A 16882-nucleotide genomic window follows, 5' to 3' on the forward strand; every position below is an offset into this window, starting at 1 on the left:
ACAACAGAGTCTGGTGGGTCAAGCAGTAGCCAAGGGGGATTCATTGTGCAAAGCTGAGTGGCTGAGAAGGGAACTGATAACACTCTTAATCTCAGCCAGCCTCAGGCAACAAGGGCTATCCCTTGTCCTATGCTCAGAAGTTCCGGTTCAAGAGACGCCTTCCAGGCCACTCAGCCAGGACAGCTGGGCCCAAGCTCTGCAGTACCTCTTCTCCTCCTCCAGCCTTGACTATGGAGGCCTAGAATCCATATCCAATTCGAAGGCACTCCACAGTGCCCCCTTATAAAGAGGCAAGGAGATTCCCATTTACACATACTGCAAACCCCAGGCCAGCAGTATTGGTTTTGCCATAATGCCTTGCCCAGAAAGCTGAAGCACACCACTGTCTGTGAGGAATAGAGAGAGGAAGGAAAATAATCCAATAGCCCCAACACTTGGAATTTCAAAGACCACATGACAGCAAGCTCTGCACAAGCTGCAGAGAGGCTGCAGAGAGGAGTGTGCTGTGACCCGACAGGTCTTCAGAGGAGGGTGTGCATGACACCTGGGGTGTGTGTTCTCTTTCCAGACAAAAGGTGTGGGGAAGCCAATTAGGGAGGGTGTGGTGTAGGTGGGAAACCAGCTCAGTGCACCTGCTTCTCAGGCAAGTTCTCTGCCTCTTCCTCGGGCTCCCCCTATCTCTTTTTGGGATGCAACCCACCTGCCCCGCTGACCCTCTCCTGTAAGTTAACAGGAAGAAACCATGGATCGTCATCTCAGGAAACAGAGGCTTGTGGGGCTTCACCACGCTGCTTAGTAAAGTCTGTGTTGTTGAAAACATACTTCTGTGTTTACACTTCAATAGCCAGATTGGGAGAAATTGGGGGCAATCGCACACACTTGGGGCCCCTCCCTCTTCCTCTCCTCAAATCCCCAGACCCAGGTTCCCTGTCACAGCCCAGGAAAACCCTGAAAAGAGCATCAGACTGGCAAGTCCCTAGAGAGACACTATAGCGGGCAGTAGGGAGGAAGCCAGCAGGTGATGTAAAGTAGGGCGTGAGCTGGCAACTTCTGGGCCAACCAGCCTCCATCCAGGGTCAGACTGGGCACAACCATATCCTCCTGCCTCTCTGGACCATGGACCCTAGAGCAAGCAAGCAGAAAAGGCACTAGGAGCCCAGGCACTGGGCAGAGGAGCTGGGCGGTCCGGGAACTTTGGTGCATGGATGCTAGCCATCCGTCAGTTAACAGTAAAGAGAAGAGCACTTATTAAGTACCTCTCTCAACCTGGTTCCTTTCTCTGCATCCCACCCTTTCATGTGGGTTTTTGGCAGGGGTTGTGTTCACCTTGAGCCAGGTGAGTTCACCTCCCTACTCCCACTTTCTGAGTGGTTGGAGCACAGCAGGCCTCTGGCCCCCAAGGAAAGAATTAACCCAGAAGGGATCACAAAGCTGGGGAAAGAGAATAACAAAAGGAGGGGAGAATGAGTGGGTTCCTTCCCCTTTTCCCAACCCTTCCCACCACCCTTTGTCCATCCCAGGATTACATTAACCCCTAGTGTGCTGGACCAACCAGAGCTCTGGTAAGCTCTTCTTTCTCTGGATTCGGGATGTGGACATATATAATTGAAGGGTTCCTGGAAGCTCAAATCCCTGTGGCCAGGCAAGTCCTAGAGCCCAAAATTCTGTATCTCTTGCTGGCTTCCCAGGCCGTCCAGTGTGAGAAGACCTCTCACTCTCACCAAGACCACCCTCTGGGGGCAGGGTGAGCAGTGACACCTGTGAGCCCTGGATGTTCCCCAACCCCCACATCCAGCAGAGCAGTACCCCTTGCTTCGGAGGGGAGGCACCCCACCGCTGGCTTTCACAAACTGCTTCCCAGACATCCACCACTCAGCAAGATTGGCGGGGCCCTAGCGGCGAGCTGGCTGGCAGCAAAAGAGGCACAGAAGGGAATGAGGCCAGGCTTCTGCCTTCCAGGATTGCACCCAAGCCCCGGAACTGGGCGGCCAGACTGGTCCCTCGATAACAAACTGCCTGGCCATTCTGCGGCATTGCACATTGCAGGAGCTCGGGATCTAATATTCCTGCCACAGGAAGAGATGGTCTCTGCACACTGACCCCCTATTCTGCCACCCCAAGGCGAGAACCACGTGCTCCAGTCAAGATCCCACCCCCTTTCCCCCCAAAAATCCCATCTTGGTAGAGCTTCAGGTCGTCTCTGGTTTCTACCCAGAGAGCTGGAGGAACTCCCCAACACCCCTTGCCCGCGCTTGCTGTCCGGCCTTACGGGAGCTCAGCAGCTTCCCCAGGGACACAAAGGGTTAAATCCAGGCGAGGGGACTCGGTCGGATTTGCCTCCTAAACGCATTTTCCAGTTCATTCCCCAGCACAATATGCCTGGGCCAGTCCCAGCCTCCGCCCCCACCCCACCCGTCAGAACGGGCCACCAAGGGCCACCCCGGGGTCGGGCGCGAGGTTAACCCCTCGGCTGCCGGCAGCCTGCACCTCGAGGAAGGACACGCGGGGCACCCTCGGGAAAGTGGGTCATGCAGCTACCTGGTTGGCTCGAAGCCCGCGGCATCTCCTCCAGGGAGAGCCCTAGAGCTGGGAGTAGAGTTCCGAGGGGGAGCCCGGTCCCGCGCCAGGCCAGGAGGTTGCTATCCTCGGCTGCCCCGGCCTCACCCTCCAGGACAGGAACCGCAGGTGAGCAAGGAGCCGCCTCTGCCGCAGCAGCTGGCTCTCCGCGCCCGCTGTGGGGCGGTGTGGGGCGGGAGGGGGCCCGAGCGTCCAGAGCCGACTGGCAAAGAGGCTGGCGAAAGAAACGAACCCCCCCTCCCAACGCCCCGCCATCCTCCAAACCCGCAGCCCACCAGCTCCGAGACTGACGCCCTTCCCCTGGGGCTGTTGTCTCCCGCCCGGAGACGGTGATTAGGGTGATTATTTTGCATTTATGTAACACGCAGTGTTTCCAAACTGCTTCCCGAGCAGAGAGCTGGTTATTAAATAAATAGAACGCTATTACATATTATTATTTTTGTGAAGAACTGAGCGGAGAAAGTGCTTTCATGCTACATAGAGACGTGCATCCGACTGCTTCCCTGCAGGGCAGGCTGTTCGGCTTCTCAATCTCTTTCTCCGCCGCGCCACCTCCTACCCCCCTTTACCAAAGCCGTGACCCAACTTTTCTGGCTCCTTTCACTCCCCACAATCCGGTCGTGCCCGCCATCCAGCTCCCAGCCCCGGGGAGGCAGTGGATGGGGGTGGGGACAGGAGAGGTTAGTGCGCTTACCTGGGAGGAAGAATGCGGTCAAGCCGAGAGCTAGTCCCCACCAGCATCCAGCGGCGCCTGCAAGCCCCATCCGAGCCATCGGGGTCCGGGGGTCCGGCGAGGGCAGCGCTCCTCGCGCTGCAGAAACCAGCCCGGAAGACGAGGGCGGATCGCTGGCGGCCGGCGGGCGCTCGGAGGATCCAGGTCAGCCGCAGCCGTCGGCCGGGGCGGGGTGGGCTGGGTGGGATCCGCGCGGCCGCAGTCCGGGCCCCGGGCCGCCGCCGGCTCACAGGCTCGGCAGATGCCCGCCGCAAGTTGCACGAGTCATGCCCCTTCGCCTCCTCCGCTCTCCTCTTGGCGCCGGTCCCCGCCCTCTTCTTCCACGCAAAGCGGGGCTGGGGAGAGGGACCCACCCCCGGCGCGCCCGGCTGCCCGGCTGAGCGGCGCGGGCTCCTGGCTCCGGCGCGCTCACACCCTCCCGCTCGGCTCCAACTTGCAGGCGTCCATGGCCGGCCGTCCTCCGAGGGTGGCGGGACGCGCCCGGGCGGCGCGGGAGGCTCGGGGCCCAGGCGGCCCGCGCGGAGCTCGGCGGCCCGCGGCCCGGGTGGCTCTGGCTGCGCGGCCGTGCGCGAGGAGAGCGGGTCGGGGGCGCCGCGCGTCCCAGCCGCCGCCGCTCTGCCGGTGCCGGCGATCCGCAACAATGTGGAGCCGCGCTCACTGCTCTCGCTCTCTTTCTCTCACTCGCCGAGCTCCAGCCTCTCACCCGCTCGCCCGTGATGTCAGCCCGAGGGGAGGGGTTAACGTTAACCCGCTCCTGGCCTCGACTCGCGCCCGCCCGGGCCCGGCCGCAGCCCGAGCGCACGCGCCTTCCAGCCCGAAGCAGAGGCGGATGGTGTGCGCGGGCCGCGGGGTCCGGCACAGGACCCTCGCTCGGAAGCTGCCCCTCGGCCGCCTTCCAGCTGGGGAGCGGGCTGGAGCGCGGGCTGCCCTCCTCTCCGCTGACAAAGGCAGGCAGTGACCCCTAGCGGCCGGCGGCGCCGAGGCGCGGCGGGTGGGGGTGGAGTTAGGACCCGGCCCGGGGCGGCGGCGGAGGAGCCGGCGGGATGGAGAATCCCGGCTAGCAGCTTTCGTGCTGGCAGGGCTTCTGCAAGACCTCTGCTCCCACCCTGGCCCCATTTCACAGACGAAGAAACGAAGGCCCAAAGAAGAGTTCCTCCCGGGGCGGAACGTGGCAGAGCTCGGAACAGAACCCAGGCTCCGGAGATCCCTCTCCTCTGCACCGCTTGGACGCTCCACGGAGAGGCAGCGGTGCGCGGGGCGACCGGGAGCTGCCAGAGAAGCCGGTGGTGGGCAGGAGTGCGTGAGACGGGCCCACTGAGGTTTCTGGTAGAGTTTCATTTCTAATTCCTGCTCCCTTCGGGGCTTCCTTTTACAAAAATTAAAGCACCCCGCGCCCCGCCCTTGCCCAAACGGAGCCTGAAACCGAGCTCTCCTCCAGTTGCCAGGACCTTAGTTTTGAGACATTTGTGGGATTCCCGCGAAAGCGGATCGTCCAGTCAGTGTCACTGGCAGGGCAGGGACTCTCCGCCCCATCCCGTTCACCACCCACCACATCCTGGTGTGGTAGGATTCCTGCCAAGGCGACTGCGCCCTCCGGGCCTGCCCTGTTCCCCTTCCTCTGGTCCACCTATCCCCACCCCCTGCCCTGGGGGAGGAAGACAGACGGAGTTTTCCACGAAGGAGAGCTGAATTCTCCCTAGACCCTGGTCTGACACTGCTCCCTCTATCCTTTGCCCAGTCCTCTTAGGGGGGCCAGAGCAGAGGAGAAGTGGCTGTTTCTGGTAACATGTAAATTCTAGTTCCTTACAGTAGGAGGGGCAGATGGAGGCGGGGCAAAGACAGCGCCGCATTCCCACTGTTTGGGATCCGGCCCCGAAGCGTCTCGGTTTCTCACTGAAGTAGTCAAATCTGGCACTCTCACGAACACTCACCCACTCACTGTACAGTCTTTCACATTTGGTACATGTTACCTGGGCTTGCTTCGTATCAAAACACAGTGCCTGGCTTGGGGGTACAGAGACATCATCATTGCCCTAAAGGAACCCAATCTAGTTGAGGGGGAGGGGGAAGACAGATGTAGAAACAATGTTTCATCCCATATGAAATATTGTAAACAAATATTTCATATGGGAACGTGAGGGTTTGGGGTCACAGAAAAAGTGCCCAGTTTAGCCCTGGGTGGTGTTGGTGTAAAGGCTTCAGGGAAGGGAACGCAGGGTCTCGGTGAGTCATCTGTCAGACAGAAAGTAAGTGCTGGAGGGCAGAGACATTTAAGAGACTGGATTTAAGGTAGGGGGTCAGCACCAGGAAAGGAATGAGAGTAAGCAGTAGTCAGGTGAGTAGGAGACCTGCAGAGGATTGGCTGGACGTAGCCTGAGCCTAAGACTTGAAGAAGGGAGAGGACTGCAGATTCATGAATCATGCCCGGTGGCCGCTAGAAGGGTTTTAAACTGGGAACACCCTATCAAATTTAGTTTGTGGCAGCTGGAAATCTCCCATCTGGCTGCCCAGTGCTTTAAGGGCCAGGGCTAAGTTGAATTCGCTGTGATGGCCTTCGGCTTGGTCCCTGGCACATTGTAGGAGCTGAAGGGATGGGTTTGAAGGGGCAATCCCAGATGTACCAATGTCTTCTTGTTCCCTGCTCTTACCCTCCCATCCTCTCCATCTTTATTTATTTTATTTTTTTGAGACAGAGTCTTGCTTTGTCATCCAGGCTGGAGTTACAGTGGTACGATCTTAGCTCACTGCAACCTCCATCTCCCGGGTTCCAGCGTTTCTCCTGTCTCAGTCTCCTGAGTAGCTAGAATTACAGGTGCGTGCCATCACGCCCAGGGAATTTTTGTATTTTTAGTAGAGATGGGGTCTCAGCATGGTGGCCAGGCTGGTCTTGAACTCCTGACCTCAGGTGATCCACCCTCCTCAGCCTCCCAAAGTGCTGGGATTACAGGCGTGAGCCACTGCACCTGGCTGCACCCTCTCCATCTTTAGGTCAGGCTTCTTTGATCTTCTGATCTTAAATGACCCTCCAAAGCAAGTGCGGCCAGCGAGGAGGATGTGGCTGCCCCAGGATTGGTTGGGTGGAGAAGATGAAAACAAGTAAGCAATATAGTATGGTTGTTCACTGATCATCTTTAAACAAGCAGGGAAGGTTGCTGGGGGAGGTGACATTTAACTGAGACCCTGAAGGACAGATCAGATTTGGACCAAAGGAGGCAGAAGAGAGAATCTTAGGTGGAAGGAACAGCTTGTACAAGAACATGGAGATGTGTAGAGGTGGGAGGGGTGCCACCTGTGTCAGGACAGTAGGCAGTCTGGTTCGTTTTGCATTTTAGCGATGTATAAGAGAAAGGGACAGGTAGGTGCAAACAGAATGCAAAAGGTCCAGAAGGTTTCCTTTAGTGACAGGAAGAAACACAGGACCAAGCAGCAGGAGAGCAGGCTCTGGTTCTTAAGCTATAAGCCCAGGACTCACTTTTCCTGCTTTCCTCTTCCTAAACCACGATATTCCAATTCTGTCGATTCTGCCCGATGTATATATATTTTAAGTCTAGTGACATCGCTCCGTTTCTCCTGTCATTACTCTAGTCCATGCACTCGTGGTTTCTACCTGGTCCTTACAATACCCTCTGATAGTATAGCCAGTCCGCACTGAGGTGGGGAGTAAAATGTAATGGTCCAGCCCATGGAAACTCTGAAGAGCTAATGTGCCTGGATTGGAATTCTTAATCTCCAGCTCTGACACTCAATAGCTGTGTGTCCTTGGGCAAGCAACTTAACTTCTCTGTGCTCAGGTTCCTTCTCCATAAAACAGGGAGAAATAAGAGCACCTCTTGAAGTTGTGAGGATTAAATGAACCAAACATGTTAAGTGCGTGGAATAATCCCTAGTGGACGGGAAAACTGTTGAAAGTCTTAGTCATCATTATTATTGCCACCTGTCTCCCCACATTCAGTGTTGCTCCTTTCTGAAAATGGTTTATATGCATTTTACAAGCTTTATTTGGAAATAATTTTGGATTTGCAGTAGAGTTGCAAAAATAGTAGAGTTTCCACATGCCCTTCATTCAGCTTCCCTCAATGTTACCATCTTATAGAACCATGGTACATTTATCAAAACCAAGAAATTAGCATTAGCATAATACTATTAACTGAACTACAGAATTTATTCAGATTTCCCCAGGCTTTTTCCTACTAATGTCTATTTTTTTGTTCCACAATTTAATCCAGGATACAACATTACATTTAGCAGTGGATTATCTTCAAATGCAGATGGTCAGGTCGTCATACCCAGGAAGCATGTCTTGGCCTGCCAGACTCTGAGGCCAGTGTGTGGTCCTCAGCAAGGTGTAAGAGGCCCATGCCTGCTTCTGCAGCCTCATCTCACCCTGCTCTGGGCTTCAAATAGGAGCCACTGGGATTTCCAATCATCAAGCTCACCTTCTCTCCCTTCACTCAAGCTGTTCCATCTGTACCAACACTCTTCCCTTCTTTTTGGCCAGCTGCTTATCCTTTAGGGCTCAGTTTACATGTATCACTTCCTCACCACGGCCCGCTCAGCCCTTCAGACTGGATGAGTCTCCTGCTATAGGCTTTGCATACTTGGGACCACTTTAGTGACCGTTTATAGTGCCCGATTCACTCCCCATTAAACTATCAGCTCCTCCAGAGCTGGGATCATGTTGCTTCTGATCTCTGCTATATCTCTACTACGTAGAACATGCCTGGTACCTGATAGACTTTTAATGAAAATGTGTCAATTAACTCACATCCTGTGCCACTTTCTGCCAGTCACTTCCCCTCTCTGGACCTCAGTTTTCTCACCTGCAGACTGAGGAATTTAATTTGTTCACTGATTTTCCAATTGTGTTTTGGAAACCCTAGAATTTCCTGAGCTCAAGAGGAGCTACATTTAAAGAGCATATGTTTTCATGTGCTTCAAAATTGGGCTTCTGAGAAAGATCTCTTAATGGATTTTGAAGATTCTGCTGCTTAAAGAGGTTTGAAAACCTGGCAGATTATTATATATTATGAATTACATATAGTTGCATGATTTTGCAACTCCATTATTTTTATTTATTTATTTATTTATTTATTTTTGCAGGCAGTGGTGAGCCATTGAAGGTTTCTGAACAGAGAAGCGCTTATTGGGAGCTGTCAGAGCTGTGCTTCAGGAGATGAATCTGGCAACAATGTGTGTAGGATGGACAGATGATGATTGGTCAGTGGAGGAGGAGGGGAACCAGGAGAGAGGGTTGTCATGGAAGCCAAGTGAGAAGAGAATTTAATAGAGGAGGAGGAGGAGGTTGCTAACAGTGTCTGATGCTGCAGAAAGCAGGTGGGGATCAGAAGGGGTCTTTGGAAGCAGTGGCAAAACCACCATTGACCTTTGAGAGTGATGTTAGTGACCGGGCAGGGGCTGAACCCAGATCAAAGTGGGAGGAGGAGCAGCTGAAAAGTGAAAAAGCAGAGGCAGAAGGTATCCTCTCTGCTTTTGAGAAGTTTGGTGGCAGATGGAATGAGCAAGGTGGGTGAGAAGCTCCAAGAGGGTTAGCAAGACAGACCAAGAGGCTTATTTTCTCCCTTTTCATCAGAAATCAAAGGCTACCAAGCATCTTGTAGTTAGAAGGAAATGAGCTAGTGGACAGTGAGGGAGTGGAGACGCAAGTAGAGGAAGTGAAATAGGGTGTAATTTATGGAGCAAGCCCTGGGCGGGGTGGGAAGGGCTCAGCCTTGGAAAGGAGAAGACCATTTTTCTCTAAGCCTGGAGGGAAGGTGAAGAGAGTAGTGAAGGTGGAAGTTTTGGGGTGGAGTAGTGAAGGTGAAGTTTATAATGTCATTGCAGTACAGTGAGAGCTGATGTTATCTGCACAGGGAGGTTGGAAGGTGGCTTCAGCTTTCACAGTTGAGAAGGCCAACAGGAGTGTGGGGAGGTGTGACTACCAAGCTTCCAAAATCTACGGGGAAAAAGAAGCAAACATCATCTGTGTGTCTTCATAGGGAAAAGTCAGTACCAGTGGGTATATTTTTGGGGAAGTAGATTTCAGTTTAGTCTAGGCAAGGCTGTCCAGGGATCTTAGTTGACCGACAATGGAATGACCTCCCAGTCACTTTTCAGACTCAGGCTGCAGGCCCATTCATCAGGCATGCTGTGCATGGGCTTCTTGCCCTGGCATGGAGTGTGGATGCGATGAGTTCCATGCTCCCTCCTGGCTCCAAGACTTGATGACTGCAAGAATGGCAGCCCACTTGAAGAATGGGCAGTTGGGCTCACCTTTCTCACTGACCTCAGGACTGGAGGCATGAGGTGGGGGGCAGCTAGAAAAAAGATCAGCCCTGGGGAAGATGCCATCCCTAGGAAACACTCCTCTGAGCCCTCCGCTGGCTTCCACAGGCTCTTTCAGAGAGACAGCTGTTGAGCTTGGAAAAGGCCCAAAGTCAATACAATAATGACTTCCCCTCCCGGCTATGTCCCAGGCCCCTCTGTGTCATTCAGAAATTGGCTAATAAAGTTCACTTTGATGTGAGAGGAGCCCTATTAAGAATTCTCCAAGATTCCCCAATCCCCTGGAATCCGTCAATAGGGGAAGATATGTTGGAGTGGTATGCTGGATGGGGGTCACCCCTTCTGTGACCCTAGTCCTCACCCTGGGATCAGTTGAGGCTGAGAGCAAGGGGAGAAGAAAGAAGGAGGAATCCGTGAAGAAAGTCTGGCTAAAGTCTTAGCCAACCCCAAAAAGGACCCACCTGGCATGGCCACCCCTTTGCCCTAACTTGACGGGCCAACCTCACCCCAGGCAGTGCTCCCAGGTTAGGTGGGAAGCCACAGCACCTAATTACTATGATCATCACACTGGTGGCTGTGGTGATTATGATGGTGCCTCTATCCCACAGTGCTTAGCAGTATTTAATTACTGTTATTCCAATGGAGATCACTGCAGAGCCTTGGCTGCCATTGCTCTTGGAGATGGAGCAACTATACACAGCTGCACCCACTCCTCAGTCCCATGATCCACTGTGTTGAAGTGCTGCCAAGATAGTTAACAGACACCAGCCTCCTCCTGTGGGCCATGGTGTCCCAGGGATCTGCATGGTATTTGGGACTGGAGCTCTGAGCAGTGATAGAAAGGCCCCAGTGCCATCTTGAACCATCCAACTCTCCAGAAAGAAGGGAAATTGATCTATGCCCTATGTCTGGTCAAAAGGCCCTCAATATACTCCTGTGAATCACTATATCCCAAATCCTGAAGAATTCTCAATGTGAGTAGAGGTGGCATTCCTGATTAGGGATGAGAACACTTAAAACTCAACAATGATACTGAGAAGAGGGTTTCATTGAGGATCCACATAGACCAGAGAGCTTAGGTCATGAAGATGGGAAGGGACAGGGTGGAGCATACCTTATGCAGAAAGACAAAAGGAAAAGGGGCTTTGAGAAAGGAAGATATTCAACCTCCCACCCATACTCTCTTTCCTTTGATGATTCCCTGGGGTGGGTATTATGGTCAGGATAATTATCAGGATGGACTACTTGTCTAGAGGAACCAGATTTTTCTTGCGAGTTATGTGGAAACCAAGGAATAGAATGTATTACTGGGGAAGAACAGAGTTCCTGGATCAGCCCCAGCGCAGCAGAACAAGCTCATGGTGGACACCTGCCTGGGAGTGGGGAGATGAAATGGGGGCTGTAGAGCTGTGGATCTTACCTCTTTGGGCCTCAGACCTTTTCAGGATCTGATGAGCAGTACGTCTTTCCCCAAAAACTGCACATACGCACAAGGACAGTGTCTGCATCGCAACCTGATGGAGCCCAGCTGGGGCCTTGAGTTAGAATCCCTGCTGAAGAAGGAGTGCTTTGGGAGGGAGGCAGCCCTGAGCCCAGACTCCCTGTGATCTGGGCTAATGAGGGATGCTAGTGACATGGAGAGTCCCAAACGAGGAAAATCCAAGCCAGACTTCTGTAATGTGAAGTAAAAAGAACAAGTATTATCCATATACTGCACTACAATTCTGTAAGAATAGGCACTTATAGAGAGAAAAATATAAAGGCGGCATGGAGAAATGAAAATAATTTGTGGGTGAAGAGTTTTTATTTTATTTAAAATTTACTTTAATATCATTATGAAGCTACTTTAATAATAGATTTTTTTCTATATTGTGTAAAGTGCTTTTCCTGTAGAAATGAGCTTTTGAATTATATTTGATTTAGGTTAATATTAATGCCTTGCGCTTCCTGAGTACATGTTTCCAGAAAGAGGTGATCCAGGAGGCTGCCAAGTGACCTGCAGGTGACAACCAAAGGGTGGACAACGCCTATGCCGGTGACTGAATTCTGAGGAACCTGAGACCCTGTACTGCTCAGGAGGCAGCCGATGCTGTGTTCTGGAGTTAGGTTTGAGTCCTGGACCTGCCATTCACTAACTGTGAAACCTGGAGTTTACCTGGGCTGAGGAGGGGGTGGTTCCCAGGACATGGGACTTTCAGTGCTGAAACTGGGAAGATCCTGAGCAAAGTGGGACAAATTGGTCACCCTATTAATGGGCTATTAATACCTCTCTGAGCCTCAGTCTTCTCACTTGTAAGATGGCATTGGTGACTCCTGGGATCTTTGTAAAAGCATTTTGTATGCCATCTTCATACCTGTTGGGGATGATGAGTATCATTGGTGGGGTGGAATGGAGGAGGGGGAGTAGGGAAAGGGGTGTTTCTCCCCAGCCTTGAGGCGTGAGAGACCAAGAGCCTGTCTGGATGGATACTATGATTTGTATATGGAGACCTTAAGACACTAGTCTCTCACAACTGGCTTTCAACAATAATTCTTTCAAGAAATACGTATGAAGCACCTACAATCAGGTCTGTGCTGGGCATCTGGATATTCTGCGAACAGCTGCAACATGCTGTCTTCCTTCCTGGAACCGAAGTCTAATGGGGAGGCAAGGGTTCATCGGGAAGCGAACGGCAGGGAAAGCTGGGGGCTTTGGGAATGTCAGGTGTGCAGGGACCCCTCCCTAGTCTAGAGTGGCAGGAAGGGTCAGGACGTGTTCCTGCAGAGATGAGCAGATCCCCCTTGAGGGGTGAGGACTGTCTGGCCAGGGATGCCATGTTGTAGAGAAATCAAGCACAGGAGAAGGCAGCAAGAAGGCCCAGAGGCTGGATGCTCCAAAGGACTGAGAAAAGTTCCTTCAGTCTGGCTGGCGCAGTGCAAGAGGAGAGTGAGAGACAGGGGTGTGGGGAGTCACAAGCCCATGTCATGTGGGCCTTTGTGCTATATTATGGAGTTTGGACTTCATCCTGACGATCCTGAGGGTGGCAGGGAGCTGTGTGTGATAGGGCTGCAGCAGAGCAAGCATGTTTTATACCTGGCCACTCAGCAACCCCAACCCGTATGTGCTCAGATGGCATTCCCAGGCCAGGGGCTGGTTTGTCCTGTTAGGCCCAGGTCCTCTGGGCTGTCTGTCTCACTGTAAGGCTCTGAGCCTAGCCCATCTGTGGAGCGCGTCTGCAGCTCCAAACCTGGTGTAGTCAATCTGGACATTCCCCTGGCAGGGGTCTGCTGCCTGGCACAGGCTGTGACTCCAGAGAGCAGAGTGGCACCCCCTCCCAAGCATGCTGCTGTCACCACAGTGTGTCTGCGTGGGTTTGATGGCTGCATGGGGATGGTGCTCAGGGCATGCTGGGGGCTTATGCAGCCCAGGCAGCTGATAACTAATAAACAGTTACACTAATCAGCCCAGGAACAGGGAGGCAGGTGGGCACCCCTATTCATGTGAACACACATGACTTGCACACACATTCAGATTCACTGACATTTATGCCCATCCTTTCACTGAAACTCAGGTGAGCACATGGAGAGATTCCCTGCTACCTGGGTGAGATGAATAGGCATTGCATTACTTTACATCCCATTACCTTCATCAGAGACATGCCCCTCCCCCACTGACACATGGATGTCACAAATGCTTTATACACAGCCTCACACAGATGCCTGCACACCTACACTGGCCCAGACCCCTTCTCATGTTTTCACAAACACGTTACAAGAATTAAAAGGGAGCATCCATATCAAGTGTCTAGTGCAATGCCTGGCACATAGATCTATCATATTCTATCTTAATATGCTATTATCATGCTAAGATACTTTAATATGTGCACATGTACTGATACACTCATAGACACACACACATTGCCCCATACACTCTTTTAAACCCAGATGCACACACAAGAACTCCACCGTTCCACCAACTGGCACAACCGCTCCCATGTGCGCAAACGAGCTCACTCTCAAAGATGTGCAGGTTGCCAAAATGTGCTTTCCCATTTGCACCTACACACAATCACCGCCACAATAATAATAATAGCAAAACCAGGGTGGATGATTGCTTCATATTTTTCAAAGGGCTTTCAGGCCTGTAATCTCATTTGATCCTCACAGCAGCCCTGTGAGATGGGTGGGTGGAGCGGGCATTATTACCCCAGGTTTATAGTTGAAGCAACAGAAGCCAAAAGCGTGAAATTTGCCATCTGGGAGGCGCCTGAAACTCAGATCTGACTTCTGGTAGTGAGCTTCCCGTGTGTATCCGACAACGTCCAGCTCTCACTACAGAAAGCAGCAGCCAGGGCAGGGGTCTGCTAGATTCTTGATTCCTGGTCAAAACATTTTCCTGAGTCAACCCCAGCTGAGAAGCGGGAATTGGAGGCTGATAAAGGGAAACCGCCATCATTAGAAATCCCATAAAGTCTCATTTACAACTCCCTGTCAGATGAAAGGAGCAATTGACTGCGTTGGAGGGAAAAGCAAATACTGATTTCCTTTAGGACTGCCCAGCCTCAGACAGCTGGTCCTGGAAGGTCCTGAGGGTGAGGGGATCCTGTCCCATCTGGGCTGTCCTTAGCTCTGTGCACTTTCTCTCCCCTCTGTCTAGGCCTGCCTGTGGGTCCTTAAGCTCTAATTTGAGGAGAAGGGAGGAGAAAAGGGCAAAGAAGCCTCTCCCCTTCCTTTGGATTCCCTCCTGCTCCCATACACAAGAGAAGAGTGGGAGCCTCCCTCTTCTCTTCTGCTTGAGCCTTCGGGACAGGTTCAGAACCTTGTCTCCTACCTGGCTAGGCCAGAAATGAGGAACAGGTTGCAAGCCCTCCTCCACCTGACGTGTCAAGTCCATATAGGCTGCGGCCTTAGATCCAACAACTTAGAAAGGCAATGAGGGCAGCTTCCTTCAAAGGTTCGTTTCGTGTTCAGTGAGGAAGTGCCCTGATGACGAATGGAGAGGTGGAGTGACGGTCTCTTAATCTGCTTCTGATGCTGCTGCTGCTTCACTCTGGTTTCACCATTATTGTGTGCCTTAGTGTCTCCATCTGCAAAATGGGAATAGCAACACCAAACTTACAGTGCCACTGTGAGGTGTGTAAAGCACACAGCACAGTGCCTGGCATGGGATCCACGGTGTCAGGCCCTGTCCCCTTCCCAGGCAGCTTCTGGAGGAATGCCTCCACTGCCAGGGCTGGAGGGGTGGTGTGGCAAGAATTGCCTCCCCAGCCTCCTGGGTGTGCCAGCTCTGGCTGGGAGGGAGGGGCAGGGAAGGGACATCTGTTTGACACTCTTATCAGCATCCATTACCTGGTGTGTATTTTCCCAGGAGCTGATTACATTACAGCATGTGTTGATAAACATTTGGAGTCAGAGTACAGAGGAAACTGAGCAGAATGTTAAGCGGGTGGTGCTTTGGTCAGGAGATGCTGAGAAAGAACTGGCTGTTGATAAGCTGGGAGTGGTGACCAGGGTCCCGATCTGGAGGCTTCTTCACCTGCCCAGTCCTTTTCTCTTTCTGATCTCCCTTCACCCGACTGCTCTGGCCCTAGCAGGGCATCCAGATATGGTCCCAGAGGCAGCTTGTTATAGCAGAGAGGTATGGGACTTGGGCCTGACAGAGTTATGGTGTCCAGTTCCAGCTCTGCCATAAACTGGCTCTTGACACTCTGCGCCAGTGTCTTACCTCCCCAGGCCTCAGTCTCCTACTCTGTAAAGTGGGCTTAACATCCACTCCACAGAGTGGACCAAAGGTTAAAGGAGAAACCACATATAGAATTAAGCACTGGGTCTCAGGGCTCTTTTCCTGTGGTTCCCAGTTTACCCCTGAAAAATGGTCACTGTGCCTGGACTGTGCCTCAGATGTTAGACAACTGGTCTTATTTCTATTTTGAACTAAGAGGAAGTGGGTTTATGTTCTTCATAAGGCAAACACCCCTACTTCCAACCCTAGTTAGGGCTGGAGCAGGCAACCCAGGATGAGGGCTGACTCTTCCTCCCTTTTTCTACACCCGTGCACATGCATGACAGCTGTAGCTAGACAATTATTTGTGTAGTTATCCGCTTGATGTCTTTCTACCCTGCTAGTCCGTAAACTCCCCGAGGACAGGTCACAGTTGAGTGTTTGCAGTCCAGCCCAGAGCCTGGCACTGGTGGGAATAGATGACTCTCCCCATCTGATTGGTCTGGAGCAGAATGGTCAAGATAACTTGTCTTAGGGTTCTGTGCTGTGAAATTCCACGGTTGTTTCTGAACTCAGAGCCCTGGCTATGCCTCTCGCTTGGTCTTTGGCATAGATGACCTTGGATTCACTTTTCCTGTGGGATATCTCCCTAGTCTCTCTGAAGTTGTGGGCATTTAAGGATGTGCACCTGTCTCTCTGTCCGACTGTCCAATTTAGTGGGCATGGACAAATACGCGAATGAATGAAACTGTGGGAATGCTGCTCCCACCTCCTCTCTGCCTCAGAGAGGCGGCACCTGCTTCCCCTAGCCCACCTCCAGGTGCCCTGGGTGCCTGGGACCCTGCGGGCTGCCTGGAGTCAGGATGGGCACGATGCCACCTAGTGGTTGCGGGCTCGGGGGAGCACGTCCCGGTCCTTCCCTGTGTGGGGCCCAAGAACCAAGAGTCCCATAGGCTCCAGCCACTGCCTCTGTTGCCCTTATTCTCTAGGTCCACAGAGAGTGGAGACTCTCGGGGAGTGTACTCTCATCGGGGTACGGGGAGTCCTGCCCGATGGCCATCAGCTTGGCTTGGGCACGCCGTGTACCCAGGAGGCAGCCTCCCACCTGCCCCCAGCACACGTCGTTCCTGTCCCTCCACCACAAAGGGACCATTGATTGGGAAGATCGGCTAGGGGATGGTAGGGAGGTTGCAGGGGGACACTCGAGCATGCACACACACATACATGGAGGCACACGTGCACATACAGAGGCACACACACAGAAGCCCACACACAGGCACATACGCTCATACACATGCACACATATGCTTATACACAGAGGCACGAGCACACAAACGGAGGCACACACACACAGGCACACGCAGGCACATGCAGGCACACGCTCACACAAAGAAGCACACACACAGGCACACACAGAGGCACACACATGCTCACACACAGAAGCACACACACAGAGACACACAGGCACATGCAGGCACACACAGGCACACAGAGGCACACACATGTTCACACACAGAAGCACACACAGAGACACTCAGGCACATGAAGGCACACACAGAGGCACACACATGTTCATACACAGAAACACA

At 52.8% G+C, this 16882-nt stretch overlaps 1 protein-coding gene across 2 annotated transcripts in view; it reads right to left on the bottom strand.

Annotated features, from left to right (window-relative positions):
• Positions 1-4193, bottom strand: part of NECTIN1 (nectin cell adhesion molecule 1) — a 67020-nt gene extending 62827 nt beyond the window's left edge. The window contains exon 1 of one of the 2 annotated variants that reach the window (XM_003923594.4): positions 3272-4193. In XM_003923594.4, the coding sequence (XP_003923643.1) occupies positions 3272-3350 (79 nt within the window). In that variant the 5' untranslated portion in view covers positions 3351-4193. The remainder of the gene's footprint in view (positions 1-3271) is intronic. The other variant, XM_074400734.1, reaches the window with a different exon arrangement.
• Positions 4194-16882: the final 12689 nt, after the last annotated feature.

The sequence above is a fragment of the Saimiri boliviensis genome, chromosome 6 (assembly GCF_048565385.1).
Source record: "Saimiri boliviensis isolate mSaiBol1 chromosome 6, mSaiBol1.pri, whole genome shotgun sequence".
NCBI classification, from domain to species: Eukaryota; Metazoa; Chordata; class Mammalia; order Primates; family Cebidae; genus Saimiri; species Saimiri boliviensis.